At 58.0% G+C, this 22238-nt stretch overlaps 1 protein-coding gene across 2 annotated transcripts; it reads left to right on the top strand.

Moving 5' to 3' along the window:
* Positions 1-1455: 1455 nt before the first annotated feature.
* LOC138822739 (histone deacetylase 11) lies at positions 1456-17972 on the top strand. Of its 2 annotated transcripts, none has more exons than XM_070015658.1 (10): positions 1456-1562; positions 2295-2443; positions 4785-4885; positions 11096-11212; positions 11958-12000; positions 13500-13576; positions 14091-14153; positions 15692-15788; positions 16024-16202; positions 16407-17972. In XM_070015658.1, coding segments are annotated over exons 1-10 (1044 nt in total). In that variant the 5' UTR covers positions 1456-1560; the 3' UTR covers positions 16623-17972. The 2 variants fall into 2 exon arrangements, with proteins under 2 accessions (XP_069871759.1, XP_069871760.1); XM_070015659.1 differs by lacking the exon at positions 1456-1562 and adding an exon at positions 1788-1812.
* The last annotated feature ends 4266 nt before the right edge of the window (positions 17973-22238 follow it).

Here is a 22238-nt window from a genome sequence, read left to right as displayed (position 1 = left end):
GAACACCAGAGTTTGTTTGTTTGTTTTTTCCTTCTCTGCACCTCACTCCTTCCCTGCACCTCACTCACCATGTGTGTTAGCTTTCCATCACTATAAACAAAATGTCTGAGCTAACCACTTACAGAAAAAAAAGGGGTTCCTTTTGGCTTGTAGTTTTGGAGGCTCCAGGTCCTGATCTGATGGGCCTGTAGTTTTAGGCCTGTGATGAGGCCCTAAGAATATGTGACTGAGCAAACCTACTCACATCATGGCCAGGAAGCAAAAGAGAAGGTGAGGGAGGGGGCCCAGCGCCCACATCCCCTTCAAAGGCAGGTCCCAGTGCCCTCCCCCCCCAAAGAGGCGTCAGTATTCCCCATAGCGACCTGCAAGGGTTAGCTTCCATTACCACAGCTGAGCCCACCGACTGAGAAAGAGGAAAGGTTTGGCGGGTCAGTTGGCAATACTTTGCAATGGAGTTGCCTGCTGGGGAAACCACGGGAAATGGAGTTAGAAAGCAGAAGCAGGAGGGGTTTCCAAAGTTCCGCAGGGCTGGCGCGGACCAGGGGCCAGGGCCCACTGAGAACGGCAGGTCAGCTCTGCAGACCCTCCGGGCACACGGAGGGCCGCCGAGGTCCCGGGCTGGCGGTTAAGGCCGGGAGCACGGGGGGGGGGCAGCACCCCTCGGGAGGCGGCCCGGAGCCCCCCTGCCCAGGGGCCACGCGGTCCTGGCACAGGCCCCGCCGGGGACCCGGGCCCGGCCCTGGCCAGCTGCTGCTGTCTGCTGGCGGGGACAGCTGGGCCAACAGAGGGCCACTGTCCCCGAGCTCTGGGCCCTATTGTGGGGCCTCCTCCCGGTTCCAGCCGCAGCACCCCCAGCTGGCGCGTGGGCCCGGGACGGGGGGGGGTAACCCTGCCCCCCCAGCCTCACAGAGGCTGCTGGGAAGGTGACCCTCTGCGCAAGGGGGCCGCGCGGCCGACCTCTAGGCGAGAGGTCATGGCTCCGCAGCTCAGAAGACGAGTAGCCCCCACCAACCGCACGCGTGTCTAGTAGAAACAAAGGTCCAGAGAGCGCGGGGCCTTGCTCAAGGGCGCACGCGAGCCCGGGGCCGGCGGCGCCCCCGTCGCCCGGCTCCTCTCCTCCGGGAGAAGAAAAATAGGCTGGAAGCGTGGGGGAGGAGGGGACACGCTGACCACGCCTCCGAGGCGGGGCGACGCCGCAGGTCCCACCCCCTCCCGCGACGAATGAAGTGCAACCCTACGTGGCCCGCCTACCCAGAGGCGTGGCCTTCTGAGCCAGGTGGAATTCCATTGGGTATTGGTCTGAGGCAGGCGGGACATTGCGCGTGACGAGCTCTGGGGGCGTGGCCTTCTTTCGGCGGGCGAGCTGGGCTCGGGATTCTAGGGTCTGTGACGCACCGCGGCGTGGGGCAGGAGGAGACAAGCCTGCCGAGGCCCCGCCCCCAGCGGAGGCGCCGCGGCAGCCTGGGGGCGTGTCCCGGGCGGGCCACGCCCGCCCGCCCGCCCCGCGCTCCCCCCTCGCGTCGCCGAGCTTCGGCCAGCGCTGGGAGGGCCGGCCCCGGGATGTGAGTGCGGCGGGGCGGGGGCTCGGGGAGGGCCGCAGGGGTCCCCGCGGGCGGCGGAGCGCGCGCGCGCGGCCCCCGGGCCCGACAGGTGCTGGCCTACTCTGGCGAGCCCGGGCGCGCGGGCCCGCACCGTCGGCCGCCCCGGGCGCCGGGCCAGCCGTGCGCGCCTGCTCGGCGACGCGGGGGGACCGGGGGACCGGCGCCGGGCCCCTCGGGCGGGGGGCCCAGGGCTCCCCTGCCGGGCCTCAGGGTGAGACGCCAGCAGCCCCTGTGGGGCCGTCACGCGGGGGCCGTCACGCGGGGCCCCCGGCCGGAGCCCAGGCCCCCGGGAACGCGGCCTGCGCCGTCTGCGCGCCTCTCCTCAGATGCCCGTGCGCGGTCCGTGGTGGAGCCGAGGCCCAGCCCCCCCCCCAGGGGAGCGGGTGCTCTGGTGTGGAGAGGGGGCACCGAGGCCTTGGGACTAGGACCCCCCCCCCGCAGCGCACCGCGGCCTCTCCACGGGCCTGTGTGTGACCTTGGGTCCTTGAGCAGCCCCCGGTGGGGGTGGAGGGCCTGTCTCCCCGGCCGCTGCGGGCAGGACCGGCCAGGGGCTGGGCTCAGGGCCAGCCCGTCGGGGCCCAGTGAGAATCGGCTCTTATTCCTGTTGCTGCGGCAGAGTGGGAGGTGGGGGCCAGGGGAGGGCATGCCTCGCGCCACACTGAGGTTTTCCTGTCTGTCCTGTGCATGCGGAAGGCCACACGTGACCCAGCTGTACCAGCATGTGTCAGAAAAGCGCTGGCCCATCGTGTACTCGCCTCGCTACAACATCACCTTCATGGGCCTGGAGAAGCTGCACCCCTTCGACGCTGGAAAATGGGGCAAGGTGATCAATTTCCTAAAAGGTATGCCAAGCCCCTCCACCCCCAGCCCTTCCTCACCCCCTGCTTCCTTGGGCCCACCTGTCCTCCCCACACATCTCAAGAGAAGCATCAGGACCCTCACCCCTAGCTGCAGACCCCACACTGCCTTCTGCCCCTGCTGTCAACGAGATCTTTGCAGTAGAGTCCTAAGCATGTTGTGTCTTGTTTCACCCTCCCACTGGTTCCTGTCACCGTGGACATGTCCCGTGCCTCTGCCCCAGTAGAAGAGGAGCTCATTAAAGCTGAGCATAGGAGGCTGGGCACAGGTGGCTCACGCCTGTAATCTTAGATACTCACAGGGCTGAGATCAAAGTTCAAAGCCAGCCCAGGCAGGAAAATCTGTGAGACTTTCACCTCCAATTAACCAGTAAAAGCCAGAAGTGGAGCTGTGGCTCAAGAGGTGGAATGCTAGCCTTAAGAAAAAAAAAAAGCTATGGGACAGCACTTAGGCCCTGAGTTCAGGCTTCATTACTGGCACACATACACAAAGCTGGACACTTGGAAGCTGAACTTTGGAGGAATCCAGTGTCCCTTCAGCCTTGCTGTTTAGGAAATTGGAGCTGGAACAGTTAGAATATGGACAGTGCCACACAACTACTATGTAGGATTATGGTCTGGAAGTCAGCTCTGGGACCAAGATTCCTGGCTCATGTTTGGACACAACTCCAGTGGAGGCCCCATTAGGAAAGCATCATTTTACCTGTGGTCTGATTTGGGGAGGAGTTTCCTTGCATCAGGATCCCTAATTTGGGAAAAACAGGAAGTATGTCTGGCAGCACCCCTTCTGACTACAGTGTGGAGCAAGTGTCGCCAGCCCACCTTTAACACCAAAGCCCATCTCCCTTCTAAACAAATCTAGAGCAAGTGGTGGGCTCTCCATCTTGCAAAAATACCATCAGCTCAGAGATTAGTAACACTGTGCTCCCATTGGATTTTTCATTTCTGGTTCTTCTATTTATGGCAAGGGATACTGGTTTTCTGATTACAGTAGTGAGCAAACTGAACACTCAAATAAAGAAAAGCTGAAGTATAGGGAACATGGATAATAGGTGATGATGGAGGGAATCATCCCGCCTCTCGCCTGCGGTTCCTAAATGTGTGCCTTCTGCCCTGTCCTTTGCCCTTCTTCAGCCCCTGTATCTCCCAGCAGCCCCCCAGTGGCATTCCGTGTCTTCCACTCCTGGGAGACAACAGTTGTCTCTGTTCCCTTCTGTCTTCTGGGATGAGGGTGGAAGGGAGGTGGGGCCACATGGCTGGGGCCTTGGGTGCTGTACCAGGAGAGGAGCCAGCCCTCTACAGGAAGCACTGGAGACCATGGGGTGTTATAGGAAGGGAGCCCTGCCTGGTCTGTATGTGGAAAATATTTGCAACCAGTTGGTTTCTACCAGGCTTGATTTCTAATCACGACTCATTGGAGCTGCGATGTGTTGAGAATGTAGAGCATTCTGGTCTAGCCTCGTGGGGAAGGGAGACACTGCCTGCGCTGGGCCTCAGTTTCTTCTTTAGCAAAATGGTATTTGTGAGGGCCGTGGAAACAGCACAGGCCTCCAAGCATAAGCTGCGGTCTCCCTTGGGACCTGGCCACCCCCCCCCCCACTGCATATTGTTACTGATTCTACCTCTAATTTAAAAACTAATTTAAATTGGTTTTTAAAGGAAATGTGTCATCTGAGTGGGGAAAGGCAGTTTTACTTGCTTTAAATAGAGGCCGTGATCAAAACAAAACAAAAGAAATGCAATAAAAACAAGAGTAATCCAGCACTGGCGGGGGTCCGGTTCTTGTAGTTCAGCCCTGGCTGTCCTAATGTCCACTGGCCACGGACTGGCAGCTGCTGTCCTTTGCTTATAAGGAGAGGTGAGCAAGGGTAGGTCAGGCTGTACAGCGGTCACCAAGGTTCCAGATGGAGGCAGAGGTATGAGGAAGAGTGTGGCTCACTTGAGAGGAGGCCATGTTCCCTTCTGTCTTCTGAGGATGAGGGTGGAAGGGAGGTGGGGCCACATAGCTGGGGGCCTTGGGTGCTGTGGTGACCATGTGTCGCCTGCCTGTGGACGCCATCCACTCATACCCGAGCTCACCCGGTGGCTGTGGGCAGCTTTTGGGACACACAAGGGTTGCTGTGAGTCCAGTATGCAATGTCCTGGGCCGGGGAGTCTGGCCATCGTCCACACTGGCCTGGCTGGCAGCCTGTTGTGGGAGGCCTGCAAGCCAGCAGTGCCTACCTCACCCTGGGCCTGGGGCTGCTGAGGGTGTACCTGCAGCCTAGGGGGAAGGGGGCGGGCTTGAAGTAGCAGCAGGAAACAGCAGCCTGCTTTGTGGTTCCAGAGGAGAAGCTCCTGGCGGACAGCATGCTGGTGGAGGCGCGGGAGGCGTCGGAGGAGGACCTGCTGGTGGTGCATACAAGGCGCTATCTCAATGAACTGAAGGTACAGGGTGGTGATGGGAGGAGGGGAGCCTGGCAGGCAGCATGGGAGTCTATGCTGGATAATGACCTCCTGTCTCAGGGTGTATGAGAGCAAGGATGGCCACCGGTGGAAGTAGAACCCTCTAGAGACTAGGGGCTTCTGCATCAGTGATTTTCAACCTCTGCTTTATGGACAGGCCTCACAGATCTCTGCCTGGATGACCACTTTGGTCTATTTTTATATTGGGCTCAGTTTAAGTTCAAGGTCTTCTTGTAAAGACTTGTTGCAAATGGTTGGGCTAAAGACTGGTTTGGAACTCCCCCTAGGGTCTGGCAGGGAGAATAAAAAAGCAGGCAGGAGGTATCTGGGGTGGACGGCAGAACTGCCATCCTCCCCATATGGGTGTCTGCCACAAAGCTCCTCTGTGGGCCCCACATGACCAGACCACCCAGCTTTCTGAGAGAAATGTGAAATGCAGGCACTTAGATGACGTTCCCTGATTCCTTCATGGTGCAGCTCTAAACTCTCCAAGCCCTCGGCAGCCCAAACTGGGCCTTCAGCTACTGGGCTGCACTCTCTTTCTGGGAGGGGGGAGTGTCCACTGACTCCCACCAGAGCCCACACTCACTTACCCTTCTGTGGGTGAGGCAGGAACTGGCATAGGGGTATCAGAACCTTCAGCAGCCAGCCTGAGCTGGTGGGGGTGGCGTCAGGTGTGCCACAGGTGCTCTGCCCCCAGGCTTCCTGGCTGGACTTGCCGTGGGCTCAGAGCCCCTGTGGATGCTGGAGTTGAACAGTGCCCTCCACTCAGTGGGAAGAAAAGCCATGGCCCAGAACCAGGCTGAGCCTGCTCAAGGGCACCTGGGCAGTGGGTCGGGCCTGGGGGAAGCTGCCAAAGCATCCACCCAGTCTTCCAGGGCTCAGTCATAGCTACTGCCCTTCCTCCTCCTCTTCCCGTCCCGCGCTATGGCAGTTCTACATGGAGCTGTGAGCTCCTGAAAGATTACCAGGAGGAGGGTGCAGCTTGGCTCCCAGGAGACAGAGGTGTGTGAGGCGTTGGCAGAAAGCCCGGCGCTGGCTGCCCTGGTTTCCTGGGGCCCGGGCATGCGCAGTCACAGTCCACAGCCCAGGGGGCCAGGTCAGAAGGGCATGCTGCCTGACTGCAGAGGGTGAGGAGCGTGTGGGACCCGGGGCTCTGAGTCAGGCAAGGGCAGAGCAGAACAGAGTAAGGCCAGGATGAGGCAAGAATGAGGGGATAGGCTCTAGCACCACCCCAATTTACAGGCCCTTAGGGGAAATTGCAGGGCAGGCTGCATGCCTTGCCCTGCCCCCCCCCCCCAATTCTGAGAGCAGCATCTTCTGTAATAAGAAAAGTAATTTCAAAAGCATTAACAGGTAGTGTCCCAAATAGAAAATCAAGGACCAGGGCAGGAGAATCCAGACCTGCCAGCTCAAAGGGCTCCACGAGTGCCTTCGAGCTCCATGGCAGCCAGCGCAAAAGGAACAAGATCGTTCCTGTGACACTCCAGGCCTGCCGGCTGTGGAAGGAGTATGGATTTTGTTCTGGGTACCATGGACAGTCACAGGGTGATGGGGGGGGAGAGAGGGAGGTGGGGTGGGAGCTGTCCCTGACGCTCAGGTGTGACATTAGGGCTCCAGCTCAGAGTGGCCCCCTCTCTCCTGCCTCTCTCCACTCTGCCCCTGCACTGATGTGGCCTTTACCATGGATCAATTGATCATTGAAGGCAGAATAGTGACCTGTTGTTTGCAAGGTAACATCAATGCAGGGACATGAGCATATTGAGCACATGCCATGTGCACGGCCCAGTGGAGGGGGCAGCAGGGCTGGGCCAGCACTGGGTCCTTGTCTTCTGCTGATTCCAGGGAAAATCTGCCCTCAGGAGCAGGGCAGTGTGTGCAGCACCCAAGAGCTCGTCCCTGCACACTGCGTGCGGCTCATGGCACGTCTGTCAGAGGGGACCCAGTGAGCACGGCACTCTATCCAGTGCCGTGGGGGCGCAGAGGACATCAGAGTATCCATGCCCAGCCCCTGATGACACGGCCCGGCTCGGCAGGCCTAGCTCACAGATGTGAGCCACTGACGCCCAGCCAGGCTCCATCATTTATTTTTTTATGTGTGTGTTGGTACTGAGGCTTGAACTCGGGGCCTCAATCTCTCATTGGCCTTTTTGCTCAAAGCTGGTGTTCTGCCCCTTGAGCCAGGTCTCGATAACTTTTCAAGTTAATTTTTGAATATGGTATGAAATTAAAGTCCAATTTCTTCTCCCCTCCCTGTTTTCTTCCTTCCCTTCTTCCCTCCTCCCCCTCCCCTTTATGATTGTGGACATTCAGTTCCCACAACACCATTTATTAAAGACTGAGTTTTCTTCAGTGGATGTTCTTGGAAACTTTGTAGGAAATACAATTGGACAAAAATATGGACTTATTTCTGGACTTTCTTTTCAATAAAAGGTGATGTGCAGAGGGGTTATGTCAAGGTAATGAGTACTTTTTTTCTTTTGATGTTGGTCTAGAGCTTGAACTCAGGGCCTGGGCTCTGTCCCTGAGCTCTTTTGCTCAAGGTTAGCACTCTACTACTTTGAGCCACAGCTCCACATCTGGTTTTTGAGTGGTTAATTGGAGATAAGAATCTCATTGGGACTTTTCTGCCTGGGCTGACTTTGAACTGCGATCCTCCTGAGTAGCTAAGATTACAGGTGTGAGCCACCGGTACCCAGCTAGTTCGTTCGTTCGTTCGTTCGTTTGTTCCTTCCTTCTTTCTTTCTTTCTTTCTCCCTCTCTCTCTCTCTTTCTTTCTTTCTTTCTCCCTCTCTCTCTCTCTCTCTCTCTCTCTCTCTCTCTCTCTCTCTCTCTCTCTCTCCTTCCTTCCTTTTTCTTTTTTGTCAGTCATTGGGCTTGAACTCTGGGCCTGAACACTGTCCCTGCACTTTTCAGATCAAGGCAAGCTCTCTACCACTTGAGCTACAGCGCCACTTGGGTTTTCTAGTAGTTTATTGGAGATAAGAGTTTCACGGACTTTCCTGCCCTGGCTGGCTTTAAACCATGATCCTCAGATCTCAGCTTCCTGAGTAGCTAGGATTACAGGCGTGAGCCACGGGCACCCAGCTTCTCTCTCTCTCTCTCTCTCTCTCTCTCTCTCTCTCCCTTCTCTCCCTCCCTCTCTCTCTCTTTCTTTTTTGTCAGTCATGGGGCTTGAACTCTGGGCCTGGGCGCTGTCCCTTAGCTCTTCAGCTCAAGGCAAGTGCTCTACCATTTGAGCCACCATGCCACTTCCAGTTTTCTGGTGGTTCATTGGAGATAAGAGTCTCATAGACTTTCCTGCCTCGCTGGCTTTGAACCTCGATCCTCAGATCTCAGCCTTCTGAGTAGCTAGGATTCCAGGCATGAGCCACTGGTACCAAGCTTACATTTCTTTTTCTTTCTTTTTTTTTTTTTTTTGGTCGGTCGTGGGGCTTGAACTCTGGGCTTGGGTGCTGTCCCTCAGCTCTTCAGCTCAAGGCGAGTGCTCTACCACTTGAGCTACAGCGCCACTTCCGGTTTTCTGGTGGTTTATTGGAGATAAGAGTCTCATGGTCTCTCTTGCCCGGGCTGGCTTTGAACCGCGATCCTCAGATCTCAGCCTCCTGAACAATATTACCCCTTCCCTCATTTTCTCCCAGTTTTATCCCTCCTGACTATTTCTGGATTTTCATTTGATCTGTATATCTATTATGCCAGTACCATACTATTTTGGTGACTGCAGCTTTGTAGTAGGGGTAAAATGTGGAATTGTAATCCTCTAGTTTTCTTCTTTTTTCAAGATTGTTTTGACCATTTAGGGTCCCTTAAGATTCTTGTGAATCATAGGACCAACTCCTTGATGTTTTGTAAAAGCTGTAAGTCTATATAGGTCTCTAGGAGTTCTGCCATCTTAATGAAACTTGGTCTTCACGTGCATAATTGTGGACTATTTCCAGGTTAGTTAGGCCTTCTTAATTTCTCTCAGCGATGTGGTAGTTTCCTGCAGTTAAGTCTTGCACTTTTTGTTTACATTCTGTTGAGACATTTTTATTCCTTTTGGTGCTATTATGAATGGAATTGTCTTAGTTTCCTTTCTAGTGCCTAGGAATGTAGCTTGTTTCTGGATGTGGATTCTATATCCTACAACTTTGCTAAATGTATTTTTCTAGCTTTAATAGTTCTTGTGTGCACGTTCCTTAGGGTCTTCCATGTATAACATCACACTACTGGTGAGTAGAGACCGTTTTACCTCTTCCTTTACAGTACAGATACTGCTGATTGATGGATGATTGATCGATTTCTCTTGCGCAGTCAATCTGCTGGAACTCCAGACTGTGTTGAGTAGAGATGGCAAAGCAGGAGACTTTGTGGGAAGCTTTTAGCCTTACTATTATCACTGTGGGTAGTTGGTTTGTTTTTAATAAATGCCCTTCGCCATACTGGGAGAGTTTTCTTCTCCAAGTGTGTGTAGTGGTTTTTATGCTGGAAAAGGGTTGGATTTTTGCCAGACTTTCTCTGCACTTGCTGAGGCATGTTCCTGTGTTCCCTTCCGGCCCTTCTCTCCTTTTGTGTGCTGTTTCACTGGTGGAAGGGACTCACCCAAGTTGGGGGCACTCTGAGTGGATTTGCAGCCCATCCCTTCCCCTAGAGCATTTCTTGTTTTGAACCTCTGTGGGCCCGGGGTCTACCTGAGGGAGTCAGGTGACCCAGTGTGCACTCTTGTGAGTACTTTTGGACCTGAATGGTTAGGACAGTAGGTCCCAAGTGGGTCCTGCAGTTTGTGGCACCCACAGAGGCTGCTTGGTGTGGAGCTTTGTAGTGGAGAGGCTGGCTCTTGGTGGCTGTGGGGGCACCTCACTCTTCATTCAGCCCTGTGTTATGGCTCGTTTCTCAGAGCAGAGACATGTCAAGTGGAGCCAGCATCAGAATCACTGGACAGCTTGTTACAGCCCAACGGGCTTCTGGGCCCACTTGTTCCTGAGGCCTGATGTCCAGGGCGGGCTTTGAGGGTCTGCTTTCTTCACACATTCTTAGGTGACACTGGATACACCATAATGCAAGGAGCAGGGCCACAGGTTGGGAGCTGGGTGACTGTGATAACAGGCTGCGGAGGACGCTGGGCACTTAGGAGCCCACAAATCCCAGGAGGACTACTTCCATTTTGAACCACAGTGCCACTTCTGGCTTTCTGGTGGCTAATTGAAGATAGAGACTCATGGGCTCTCTGGCCTGGGCTAGCTTTGAACCAGGACACTGAGATTTTAAGTAGCTAGGATTACAGGTGTGAGCCACTGGCTCCTGGCTTATTTTTTTTCCTGTCCCTGGAGATACTAAAGCAGTCTGGGACAGCACTAGATATGGCTCTCTACTGCTCTGTATGACCTAGAAGCTCACATGACTGGTCCTAGTTCTGCCTACTTCTCTTCATTCTGGCCTTGCACCTCTGCCCCAAGTTGCCTTTCCACCGTGACTCTTGTTCACTGTTCACCTGCAGGGGGCGCCTCTTCCACGAGGCCTGTCTGTCTGTCTATCTCCCTCCTCACACATGCCCTGCTTCTCAGTCATATTTCTTCCCATGCCCACATCAGGGCTTGTTCACGCTGCTAGGCCCTGACAAAGTGTTTACAGCAAGTATCTCCAGACATCAGCCAGGCTCTGTCTGCTCCTCCTGGGGCTGCTGGAGAGCAGGAGAGCCCTGTGCGTCCCCAGCTGGGCAGATGATGGCGTCTGCTGGGGGCTGTCAGGCTGCCTGACAGACCACAGTACTGTGGTCTGGAGGTCGGGGGCACGCCCTGCCCCTGGCCTTGGAGCACGTGTGTCTGGCTGTTCCGTAGACCCTCAGCAGCTGGGGCAAAGACTGTGGCCGGAGGAAGGAGATGGAAAGGCCCTCCCTTCCAGGCCCCAGTAGCCTTTTCTTTACTAGGGGTCAGCTGAACTCGTCCTCCTCAGACATCCTGGCAGCTCTCTGCTGTCCTTGTTCTGGGCACAAGAGGGCAGCCGCGCGCTTCCAAGTGCTTCCCAGTGCTGGGGAATTTGGACCTTGCTCTGAGAAATGTGGACTGCTTTTCTTTGCACCCAGAGCCCAAAGCTTGGCCAGCCCAGTGGTGTGGGGATGGCTTGGCTCTCATTTCTAACCAAAGAAGTATGTCCCAGGGCAACTGGAGAGCATCCCCGGGCCGGGCAGGGGCTGATTTCCATTTCTTTCCACAGTGGTCCTTTGCGGTTGCCACCATCACTGAGATCCCCCCTGTCATCTTCCTTCCCAACTTCCTCGTGCAGAGGAAGGTGCTGAGACCCCTGCGGACCCAGACAGGAGGAACCATAATGGTAGGTGGGGGAGGGGCGGACACAGCTCCCTCCCCTCACATTCCCTGCCCCCTTCTCCACCCCCCCTCCGCCCCCGCCTTTCCCTGCCTGTCCTTCCTCCTCCATCTAGTAGTTGAGCAAAATCCCAGCTATTCCCCCAGACCCAGCAACAAGGACCCTTTCTGCGAAAAGCTTTCTGTCTGGGGAATTGGATCTCCCCCCCTCCCCCCCCCAGCCGTCCCTACCCCCTCCCCCGTTCCTGCCCTCCCCCCCCATTACCGTATTTGCTGGCATATAAGGCCCATCTCCACAATCCCCACCACCACAGGGTATATTCTACCCCTGGGGCTCTAGTGTAAATGGCAAACCAAGCCAAACCGAGGGACATTTCACCAACTGTGAAAGCAGTATCTTTGATCCACTCGTCCTAAATTATGTATTCCTGCAGGATTACAACAACAGGTCTACCATATTTCCACAATAAAACATGCTCTCCCCTCCACCCCCCACAAAAGCCACCTTAAAGTCCTCAGTTCACTGGGATGAGTTTCTTCCACTTCTTGCGAGTCACATAGGGCCTTTAGCTGTGTGCCTCCTGTGCCAGCCGGTCTGGTGCTGACTTTGCTAGACTGACCAACCGTGCTGGTGGGTGAGGGGCCCCGGTACCTCGCTGCAGCTTCTTCCCACCCCAGAGCTGGCCAGGGGAGGGATCAGTGGGTGAGAGAAGGGACTGGTCGCCTGCCCTCACCCTCTGCTTGTCTCCAAGGCAGGGAAGCTGGCTGTGGAGCGAGGCTGGGCCATCAACGTAGGTGAGTGCTTGGGCCTGCGCACCGCTGGCTGGCTTGAAATGGGTCTGGGGGAAGGAAGGGCCAAAAGGACCCCGAGCCCTGCAGCCTCCTCAGGTGGACCTGCAGCCTCCTGTGCCTCTGTCCAATGTGGGACCTTGTATACAACTCCCGGCCCAGCCTTTTACACACACCCAGTGACTCCCCTGCCCCTTCCCAGTAAGTCTGCCCTCCTCTGTGTGGAGCGATTCCCACCTTTGTGGGGCTCTCCTGGAAGACTTCATCTGCATCCTGGGGCCCAGGTCAGCATACAGCATCAATACCACCTTCTCAGGTCCTAAGGGAGACTCCTTATAATCCAATCCCTCAGGGTGGGTCCTGGGAGGGCTGCACACACCGGAGTCCCCATCACTGCCCCTCACGGAGCACGGCGTGTCACAGGTGCACAGCCCCTTCCCTCCCAGCCTCTGGTTTGAGCTGCATAGGTGTCATCAGGCCATCTCACCAAGGAGGAACTACACAGAGCTCTGGAGCTACTCCCTCCCTTCCCCGGAGCCCTGAGTCGCCCCAGAACCTCGAGCTCCTGGCTCTTCCATGAGCTTGCACGGCCAGCCCGGTTCTCCTGCTGCTTGGCATCCCCAGGGATCCAGTTAGGTCTGGCCCAGGGTGGAGTGCTGATACTCGGTTGAACCAAGGAGTGATTCATGTCTGTGTCCACAGCAAGGGGCCTGGGGCCTATGCCCTGGGAAGTGTTGTGGCCTGGTTGAAGTTAAGAGGCAGGACCTTAGCCGTCCTGGGTCTGCCATCACCTGGCTGTGTGGCCCTGGGCAAGCTACTGATCCCTTCTGTGTCTGAGTCTGCGCAGGGGTGACTGGGGCTGTTGGTGACTTCATCCCCTTCTGGCTATAGGGAGGCCTGAGCCGAGCCCAAGCCCAGGGGCCTGTGGCCTGGGGGTGGAGACCCGTTCCTTGTCCCTTTTCTGCAAGTTCCTGTCTGTGGGTGGAGACTTGTCCCTTGTGTGCACTCTTGCTGGCCGGTGGGGCTGCCAGGCTCGTGGGCTCCAAGGCTCCAGGCTGAGTCTCAGGTTTGAAGGAAGACAAGTCATCCCCTTTGCCTTGGGCAGCCATGGCCAACCGAGCCCACCCTCCCAGCCTCCCCAGCTTCCTCAGCCTCCCCAGCCTCCCCTAGCAGAACCAGGGCCCAAGGCAAACTGGCTCTGGACCACCTGCTTCCCAATGGTGACCACAGGGCCGGCCCAGCTAGGTGGGGACAGGAGCGGCTCTCTGCTGTGGGGATTGCGAGCTCCCTGTGCGGGGAGTGGTTGTGAGTGGACACTTGTGGTCGGCGTGCCCGGGTCTCCCCGAGAGCTGGCCTTGCTCTGCACTGGTGGCTGTGGCAGAGAGCTGCCTTGTGGCCCGTGTGGCATGCCCAGGTGCAGCCTGGAAGCTGGAAGGGGAGGACGGGGAGGATGGGCAGGGGGTGCCTAGACCCAGCCAGACAGTGCCGCCACCCGCCCTCCACAGGGGGCGGCTTCCACCACTGCTCCAGCGACCGCGGCGGCGGCTTCTGTGCCTATGCTGACATCACGCTTGCCATCAAGGTGTGTCTGGGCTCCCGAGAGCCCTCCCCGGGGCCCCAGAGGAAGGAAGCGGGGCTCAGGGTAGAGTGGTCACAAGCTAAAACCATGACCCCCAGCACCAGTCCCGTACTCCATGACTAACCCCGTGCTGCGCATGGTGTAGGCCAACACGGCCCCCGTCCACACAGGGCTTTCAGGAGCCGGGGGGCCAACAGACCTGGCATTGGGGCTGATGGTAGAGCAGGAGGCCTTGGCAGGGCAGAGGAGGGAGGGAGGCTTCCTGGAGGAGGGGCACTGGCCTTTGTCTTTGGAGGAAGAGGCAGAATTTGGGGGATGAAGTTGCAGGGCTGTGGGGGTTCCCCTCATGTCCCAGGGCATCTGGGGAGCCCAGGGTCTGCCTCCTCCGGAGCCCTCTCACTACGGGCTGCACACACCTAGGCAAGCGGTGTCTACCTGCTGGCCTGCACACCGAGGCCATGCATCCCCTGCCTCTCGCTGTCTGTGGAATCCTCATGCCTCTTCTCTTCCCCGGCAGTTTCTGTTTGAACGGGTGGAGGGCATCTCCAAGGCCACCATCATTGACCTGGATGCACATCAGGTGAGTGTCCCAGGAGCCTGTCCCCCACCCCACCATCGGCTCCCCTCACACGGGACTCCTGCCGCCCTCCGTTCCTCCTTTACTCAAGCTGGAAGTGAGCCCTGCATCCAGCCGTGGGGAAGGGCCTCCTCCTCCCTCTTGAACCGCGGGATCCTCCCTCCTATCTGACCCAACAGTGGTGGTGCCTCTTCCTAAAGCCCAGTCCGGTTGTGCTGCGTCCTCTGCTGTGAGGCTCAGTGCCTGCCTCCTGCCCTGAGCTTGAGAGGCTGTGGACCAGCCCCAGGCACAGCCTTGGGTCCTGGGGCCCCGGAGGCCACCAGAATTCATGGCACCAGGGACTCTGAACACACACAGTCACAGTTACACAGTTCTATGCACACACATACAGTCACACACAGTCGCATGAATACACACACGTGCACATACACACCCACACAATTCATGTGAACACACACATGTACACATACACAACCACACACAGTCACATGTACACACACTCACATGTACACATACAGTCACACAAGTCATATGAACACATATTCACATGTACACATACATACACAGTCACAGTCATACAGTCACATGAACACACAGTCACATGTACACAGTCACAGTCACATGAACACGCACTCATATACATACATACACAGTCACAGTCATACAGTCACATGAACACACTCACATGTACACATACAGAGTCACATACAATCTCAGTCACGTGTACACAGTCACACAACCACACGAACATGCACCCACATGTACACATACACAGTCACACAGTCACACAAACACACATGTACACATACACAGTCACAATCTCAGTCACATGTACATACAGTCACACAAACACGTACTCACATGCATACATACATGTATAATCACATAGCCACATGAACACACATGTATATGTGCACAGTCATACACAATCTCAAGTCACATGTACACATACATGTATACACACCATCACATGAACACACTCACATGTACACACACAGACACACAATCAGTTGTATAGTCGCATGTACACATACTTACATGTACACATACACAATCACATAGTTGCACAGTCACACGTACACACAAGCCACACTCACACATATACACATACACAGTACCATAGTTCTACAGCTACATGTACACTTGTAGTCACAGTTACACGTATATACGTAGTCACAGTCACATGTATACACACTCACATGCACACCCATACAGCCACAACACAACACATGTACACAATGTACCATCACACATACGCACAGCCATCCATAGAGTCACGCTCACTCACACATGGGCCTGCACAGTTTGCATCCTCATTCCTGGCCCACCTGATTCCACTGTAGGCCGAGGGTGGCAAGGCTGGGGTTCCTACCTCAGTTTCCATGGAGGGTTCTCTTTGTGCTTGTGACAGGGCTGCCAGAGGCCCTGGGGCCAGGTGTCCAGGTCACACCTCAGTTGTGCAGCTCCTGCTGGGGACGCCTCAGGTGTGGGGTACAGGGTCCCGCGGTACCTGCCATAGCGGCGGTCATGTCCTTCCACAGGGTAACGGGCATGAGCGAGACTTCATGGGTGACAGGCGCGTGTATATCATGGATGTCTACAACCGCCACATCTACCCCGGGGACCGCTTGGCCAAAGGTGAGCTGTGTGCCCAGCAGGCCACCCTGCCCCCAGCCAGCCCCCACCCTTCTCGGCACTCCCCGGGAGTGGCTCCTCGGCTGCGGCTTTCTCGGCTCAGCTGGAGGAATGAAAGGTCCCAGTGAACTAAAATCAGGTCCATTTCCAGTCCTGCATGGTGACAGGGCCCACAGCATTTCCCGCCCTGAGCCTGTTTCCCGCCCCACACACTGGACTATTTATGTCTTCCTCCCAGAGGCCATCCGGAGGAAGGTGGAGCTGGAGTGGGGCACGGAGGACCAGGAGTACCTGAGTAAAGTGGGGAGGAACGTAGAGAAGGCGCTCCAGGAGCACCTGCCCGATGTGGTGGTGTACAACGCTGGCACCGACATCCTCGAGGGGGACCGCCTCGGGGGACTGTCCATCAGCCCAGGGGTATGTCCCAGCACCCCCTTCTTAGGCAGCCATTGGGGGAGGCTTCCCATCAGCCCAGGGGTGCATGCCAACCCTGGGGACATCCCTGGGCTCCAGGCATGCTGTGGGAGGCAGGGAGCAGCCGCAGGGAGGGAGGGAGGACGTGTTGGGGAGGACAGGGACTGGTGAGTCGGGGTCTGAGCCTGCCCTCCCCATCCCGCACAGGGCATTGTGAAGAGGGATGAGCTGGTGTTCCGCGTGGTCCGAGGCCTCCAGATTCCTATCCTCATGGTGACTTCAGGCGGGTACCAGAAACGCACAGCCAGAATCATCGCCGACTCCATCCTGAATCTGCACGACCTGGGCCTCATCGGGCCCGAGTCTCCCAGTGTCTCAGCACAGAGCTCAGACACGCCGCTGCTTCCCTGCACTGTGCCCTGACGCCGCCGCTCAGTTCTCCCTGCCCGCCGCGCCCCTCGCGAGCCGCCCTCACTGCTTAATGTCGTCTAACTTCCTGGGGCTGCGGAGGCAGCACAGTGAGCCAGAGGGGCAGAAGGGCCGGGCCTGGCCGTTCCTCCATTTCCCCCGGGCTGCCCAGGTTCTCTAGGCCGCTTGGCGTGGCAGAAATCAGAGCCAGTTCCAGGGAAGCCTCTTCATGGGGTGGTGGGCAGATGGGCACGCCCGGAGAAGGACAAGGAGGGCCCGGAGGTGTCATGGTGACTGGTCAGGCGGAGGAAGTGACCATCTCTTACTTTCTGTTGGTGTGGAAGGGGCCTCCCTCCTCGCGAGGGCTAGTAGGGGCAGGCCCAGCCAGAGCTGCGGGGCGCAGCCTCAGCCCGCCCTGGGCTCCCAGACAGCAGGCAAGTGCCCTGGGTGGGTGTAGGGGCCTTTGGAAAGCAGTTCGGGGGCTCTCACAGCTGGGATTCCCCACAATAAAGCAAAGTCCGGGCTTGCCGTGAATGGGGTCCTGAGGATTCTCACTCACGTACCCCCTGCCCGCCCCCCACCCCCAGTCTCCCTGCTGGGTCCTAGAGGCAGTTTTAGGGGAAGAATTCTTGGCTCACCAAAGGGCACTGGTCCTGCAGGGACCAGATGGGGAAGGCAGAGGAAGTGAGGCCTGGCAGCTTCAAGTCCTGGGAGGGCTGCTTGCCCAGCGAGGTCTGCAGATGCTGTGGCCCCAGGAGGGACTTCCTGGGGTCTGGGGCTAGCCAGGTAGGCGAGGGGAGAAGCGGGGCAGGCTTGGGGGCTGCGGTCTCCACCGGCCTCACCCAGAGTGCCCAGTTCCCACCGCTCCTTGTCCATGGACCCAGGCGTATCTGCCCTCTGTGCTGCTCTGAGGGAGACATTGGGGTCCTCCAGGAAACTGAGCAGGGGTAGTGTGCACCCTCCTAGCTGGTGACTGCCACCCCGACCAGAGGCGAAAGGGGAGAGGAGGAGAGGAGGAAGCGAGTCAGCCAGGCTGCGTCAGCCTCAGTCAGCCCCACGCAAGACACTCGTGACCATCCGGTGCTTCCCTGCTTCCATGGTGTTTCCCATGCCCCCTATGTGGGAGGGGTCACAGGTCACCCCAAATCTTGACCTACTAGGCCAGACCCGAGGCTCTAACACTGCACAGCGCCACCCCCTTGCCATGTCCTCTGTTGGACTCGAGGTCCCCGCCGGGACAGCTTGTCATGGGGTGTCTCTGCCCTAGAGCGTCGTAAAGCGTGGTTGGACTGGCTGCTGTGTGTTCTCACAGTGACCAGTCCCTGCCTTCCAAGAACTAAAGGAAATAAAGGTTTAAAATTCACAGAGCAGAAGACCTGACTTGGGGCAGCTGTCCAGGGGGTAGGGGCCCAGGCCCCGCCGCCACTGCCTCCAAGCACCAAGCCGCACAGCTGGCTGCAGGCTGGCGGGGCCGGGGGAAGGCCCTGGCGCTGGGGCTCTGCTCTCCATGTGGCCTGGTAGAGCTTCCAGCGGGAAGCCGCAGTGCCCAGCTGTGGGAACCCCCCACGGGGACCCCAGGGAGTGCAGTTTTACAGAGTCCTAGTGGAGGAGGGGGCAGACACAGGAAAGAATGCCCCACCCGACGCCAGGGCAGAAACAAAGGCTGGAGCCGGCCAAGCTCTCCCGGCCTAGCGGGACCCCTGGGCAGATCTGAAGGAAGCCATTTGGGCCGACTGCTCGGTGCCCGTAGCCACACATTAGGGGTAGGGCCAGGACCACCTCCAGGCGGCTGCCCTTGAGTGGCATCCATTCAGCCCAGTTGGCCCGGCCTGGGGATGCCCGCCACCCCAGAGGGGCGGCCACCTGATGGCCAGGGAGGCGACAGCTCAGCCTCACCACCCCTCACCAGCTGGGTGACTGCCTCCCTGTGCCTTGGTTTGCGCCTCTCTAAAATCGGGTGACAGTGACATTTGTCAAGTACTGAAGTAAAGCGTGGGGTGAGTCTGCCAGGTACCTCACCAACACATTGAGAAAACCTGGGGTGACATGCCCGGTGATCGATGGGCAGTGGTGTCCGACAGTGCCAGGCGCGGCCCCTGCAAGCCCTCCCTGAGGCGGCGGTGAGACCGGCAGGGGTGGCAGGGCAGGTGGAGGGCAGGGGAGACAGGTGGGGGAGGGCAGGGGAGAGGAAGGGGGGGTGGGTGGAGAGGAGTAGAGGCTACAAAGGCTGGGGCCTTGGAAATGGTGTTCAGCTGGGAAACACACTGAGCTTCCTGAGGGCCGTCTGCCTTTCAGCTTCAATTTTCCAAGTACAAAGTGATGGCTTTTAATAAAACGGAGCGGGCAGCTGCGCGGGGCCTGTGGATTGGCATAGGCAGGGCTGGAGCCAACTGTCCTGGAGACCACCTGTTCTACCTCGCGCCGTGGGGCTGAGGGGGTGGGGGCTGCGGCTGGCCGGGCCGGCCGGGGCGGGCGAGGAGGAGGCCTGCTGGTGCCCGGCCTTTGCACTGGCTCTTTGCAGTCCAATTGCTTGATGGCCCAGGAGGGCTTCCAGGAGCCTGCTGGGAGGCAGGACCCACCTTCAGGAGGGCGGGGCCTGTGCCCGGCACGCCCTGCAACCTGGGAAGTCTGCCCCCAGTCCTCCTTCAGCCTGGGCAGGACCCCTGACTGCCCTGCACTGTCCAGAACTCATGACTCAGGGGCCTGAGGCATCGCCCACACCTGACGGCAGCGAGGCAGAGCAGAGGAGCGCCACTGCCACCTGGCAGCGCGGCGGGGCAGCGGGACGTGTGCTCTACCGGGGGCTGAGTGGCAGTCGCAGAAACAGGTCTGGGGTTGGGCAGAGTGGGCTAGTGTGGGAAGTACCCTCCGGGCTCAGTCCTCTCTCCTCGCTCCAGCCAGAAAAACAGGCACCAGGGACCCAGAGGGCAGCAGGCGGATCAGGGTAGCCGGGAGCTCTGCCGCCAGAGCTGAGGTCTGAGCTTGAGGCCGTGCTGGGCCTCGGCGGTCCCTGGGACATTGCGTAGGCGCGCACTGTGCTGCCATCCTGCCTGCGGCCTCCCAGCCCCTCGGCCCTGTGGTGGATGGCGTGGCCTCATCCTTGTGTGGCTGTGCTCTGCAGACGAGGTGGAATGGTGTGTTTTGCAGGGTCTTCTGGCCAGGGAGGTAGAGGTTGGGCTCCTCAGAGCCTGGCACCCCGCCGGCCGGTGCTTGGGGGCGGGCTGGTGCTGGACTCCCTCCTACCAGGAGGTGAGCCATTCTGGCTGGGTAGCTTCTGGAACTTGCCAGCTCTGTCCTAACTCGGAGAGTGTGAGGTTGCAGGTGTGTGCCTGGCCTTGGAGTCCTAGGGAAGAGAGGGGCGTGCCGGGGCTCCTGTTGGGGGCACCAGGAGCGCACCTCCTCCTCGGCTCTCTGGTGAGTGTGCGCAGCCCAGGCCGGCCATCTTGGTAACCGATACCCGGGCATCCAGACGAGGTGGTGGCGTGCATCTGAGAGGCTATTTTGTCTAATATGCTAAAAGGCCTTTGGAAATTCCCGCAGCCCATCTGGTCCTAGTTACACCATAATATTGCTGTCTCTTCAGCTGCAGACAAGGGAACACTTTTGTTTCTGCCTTTGGAGCTCAGGAATGCACCTCACACACAAGCCTGAGTTCCCTGGCCGCGCCTCCGCCCGTGGCTGCGCTTCCCCTCCTCTCAGCCCCCCGGGCCCATCCCCCAAATCCCAGAGTGCCTGCCATGCTTAAGAGGTGGCCCCTTGGCTTTGTGATGCAGCCCAGCTCCTGAAGTATTGACTACCAGCCTGGTGGAGGCCCCTAAATGCAGGCTTCCAGCAAGTTCTCCAGCCAGCTTTGTAAACGGGGAAGGGAAGCCAGCCACCTAGGGGATGCCTGTCCCTTCTCCCCGGCCCCAACACCCACCCTAGCTACCCAGCACAAGCACATGGGTGCACATGTGGACCGAGGCCTGTGGGGGCTGCGCCCCTCCCGGGCTGGTCTCGGGGGCCTGGGTATGTGTGTGTCCTAGAGTTCTTGTCCTCTTGGGTTCCTTGGGACTCCCACTGGCTGCAGGTCCAGAGCTGGGCGGGGCTGCTCCGGGCCTCCTCCCTCGCACAGGCCCCCCCCGCCCCCCCCCCCCCCGTCAGGCTGGCTGACTCAGCCTGCTGCCCCCTGTCTCTTCCATGAGGAACTTCAATTCCTAGGGCCCAGGGGAGTCCTCAGGAGCACAGGGGGTTCAGGCGCAGGTAATGCCATGTGGGCTCCTCCTCCAGGCTGGGCAGGGGTGCACCGCTCTGACCCCTAGGAGGTCAGAGGTGAACATGACTCTGGACACCCCATAACTTCCCAACAGAAGGTCTGAGAGCCAGCGGGAGTGTCTCCTTGTCCCTCTGCTGTGGGGACAGGGAGGGGAACTGGGAGAGGGTTGTGTGTCAGCCATGACATTCTGCGCTTTGGGTCCCTGCCAGCCAAGACAAGCTTCTCATTAAAGTAGGATTGAAGCCGATTGCCGGTGGCTCACACCTGTAATCCTAGCTACTCAGGAGGCTGAGATCTGAGGATCGAGGTTCAAAGGCAGCCCAAGCAGGAAAGTCCATGAGACTCTTATCTCCAATAAATCACTCTGAAAACTGGAAGTGGCGCTGTGGCTCAAGCGGGAGAGCGCTCACCTTGAGCTGAAGAGCTCAGGGACAGCTCCCAGGCCCAGAGTTCAAGCCTCACGACCAACAAAACAATAAAAAATAAAAAATAAATAAAGTAGAATTGATAGACAGTGAGAGCAAAGAAGAATGCCTTGTCTGGACCACGAGGGCTGGGGGCAGCTTGTTACGGAGCATAACTTGGCCCAACCTCACTGGTACAATGAAACTCCAGCTGGCCTAGAGTCCCTGCCTAGACATTTCCATTTCGAGTTTCTGAGTTCCCACCACAGAGGCAAAGTCTGCCTTCAGTGCGAATGAGAAAATTCAAGGAGAAAAAAAGAAAATGTATCAACTCCATTACTCATGCAAGTCTGAAGCTAGATAAATGCCAGCGCTGTGGAAGACGGATGGTGTCCACCGAGGTCCGGTTCCCAGCTGTCCCCGGGCAGGAGGCGCGGCCCCACCGCCAAGGCCTGACCCCACTCCACAGTCAGCACAGCTCTCTCCTATGACCTACATGGGGGGGGGCTCCAGAGGTTTGGGGGCAGCTATGGACTTCAGAGTCAGAAGATCAGAAGTGGGGTCCTGACACTGCCTTTCCTAGCAGCTGAGGGACCCCGTGATGAGCCCTGGAGCCTCAGGACCATGTCTCTGAGATAGAGCTGCTGGTCCCATGTGAGGGGCCAGGTGCGTGTGTGTGTGTGCACGTGTGTGTGTGTGTGTGTGTGTGTGTGTGCGTGTGTGGGAACAAATCGGGGCACACGCTAAGGTTCAGCTAAGCAGCCTCTGTCACCAGGGTTCAGGGTTCAAGTTCAAGGTGCTCAGTCCCAGGGTTCGGATCCCAACGCTTTGCTGAGGGCCAGTGGCAATGCACTTCTCCTCTGGGAGCTCTGGCTTGCACACCTGTGCCACCGGGAGCCCTTATGTGGGGCACAGGCAGGAGTGAGGGGGTGCTTGCTCCTGCCAGGTCCACTGCTTTTCCTGCTAGATGGT

The sequence above is a fragment of the Dipodomys merriami genome, unplaced genomic scaffold (assembly GCF_024711535.1).
Source record: "Dipodomys merriami isolate MVZ:Mamm:240054 unplaced genomic scaffold, mDipMer1.0.p SCAF_114, whole genome shotgun sequence".
Classification (NCBI taxonomy): Eukaryota; Metazoa; Chordata; class Mammalia; order Rodentia; family Heteromyidae; genus Dipodomys; species Dipodomys merriami.
The sequence above is the reverse complement of the archived record's forward strand: the minus strand, read 5'-3'. Positions and strand labels throughout refer to the sequence as shown.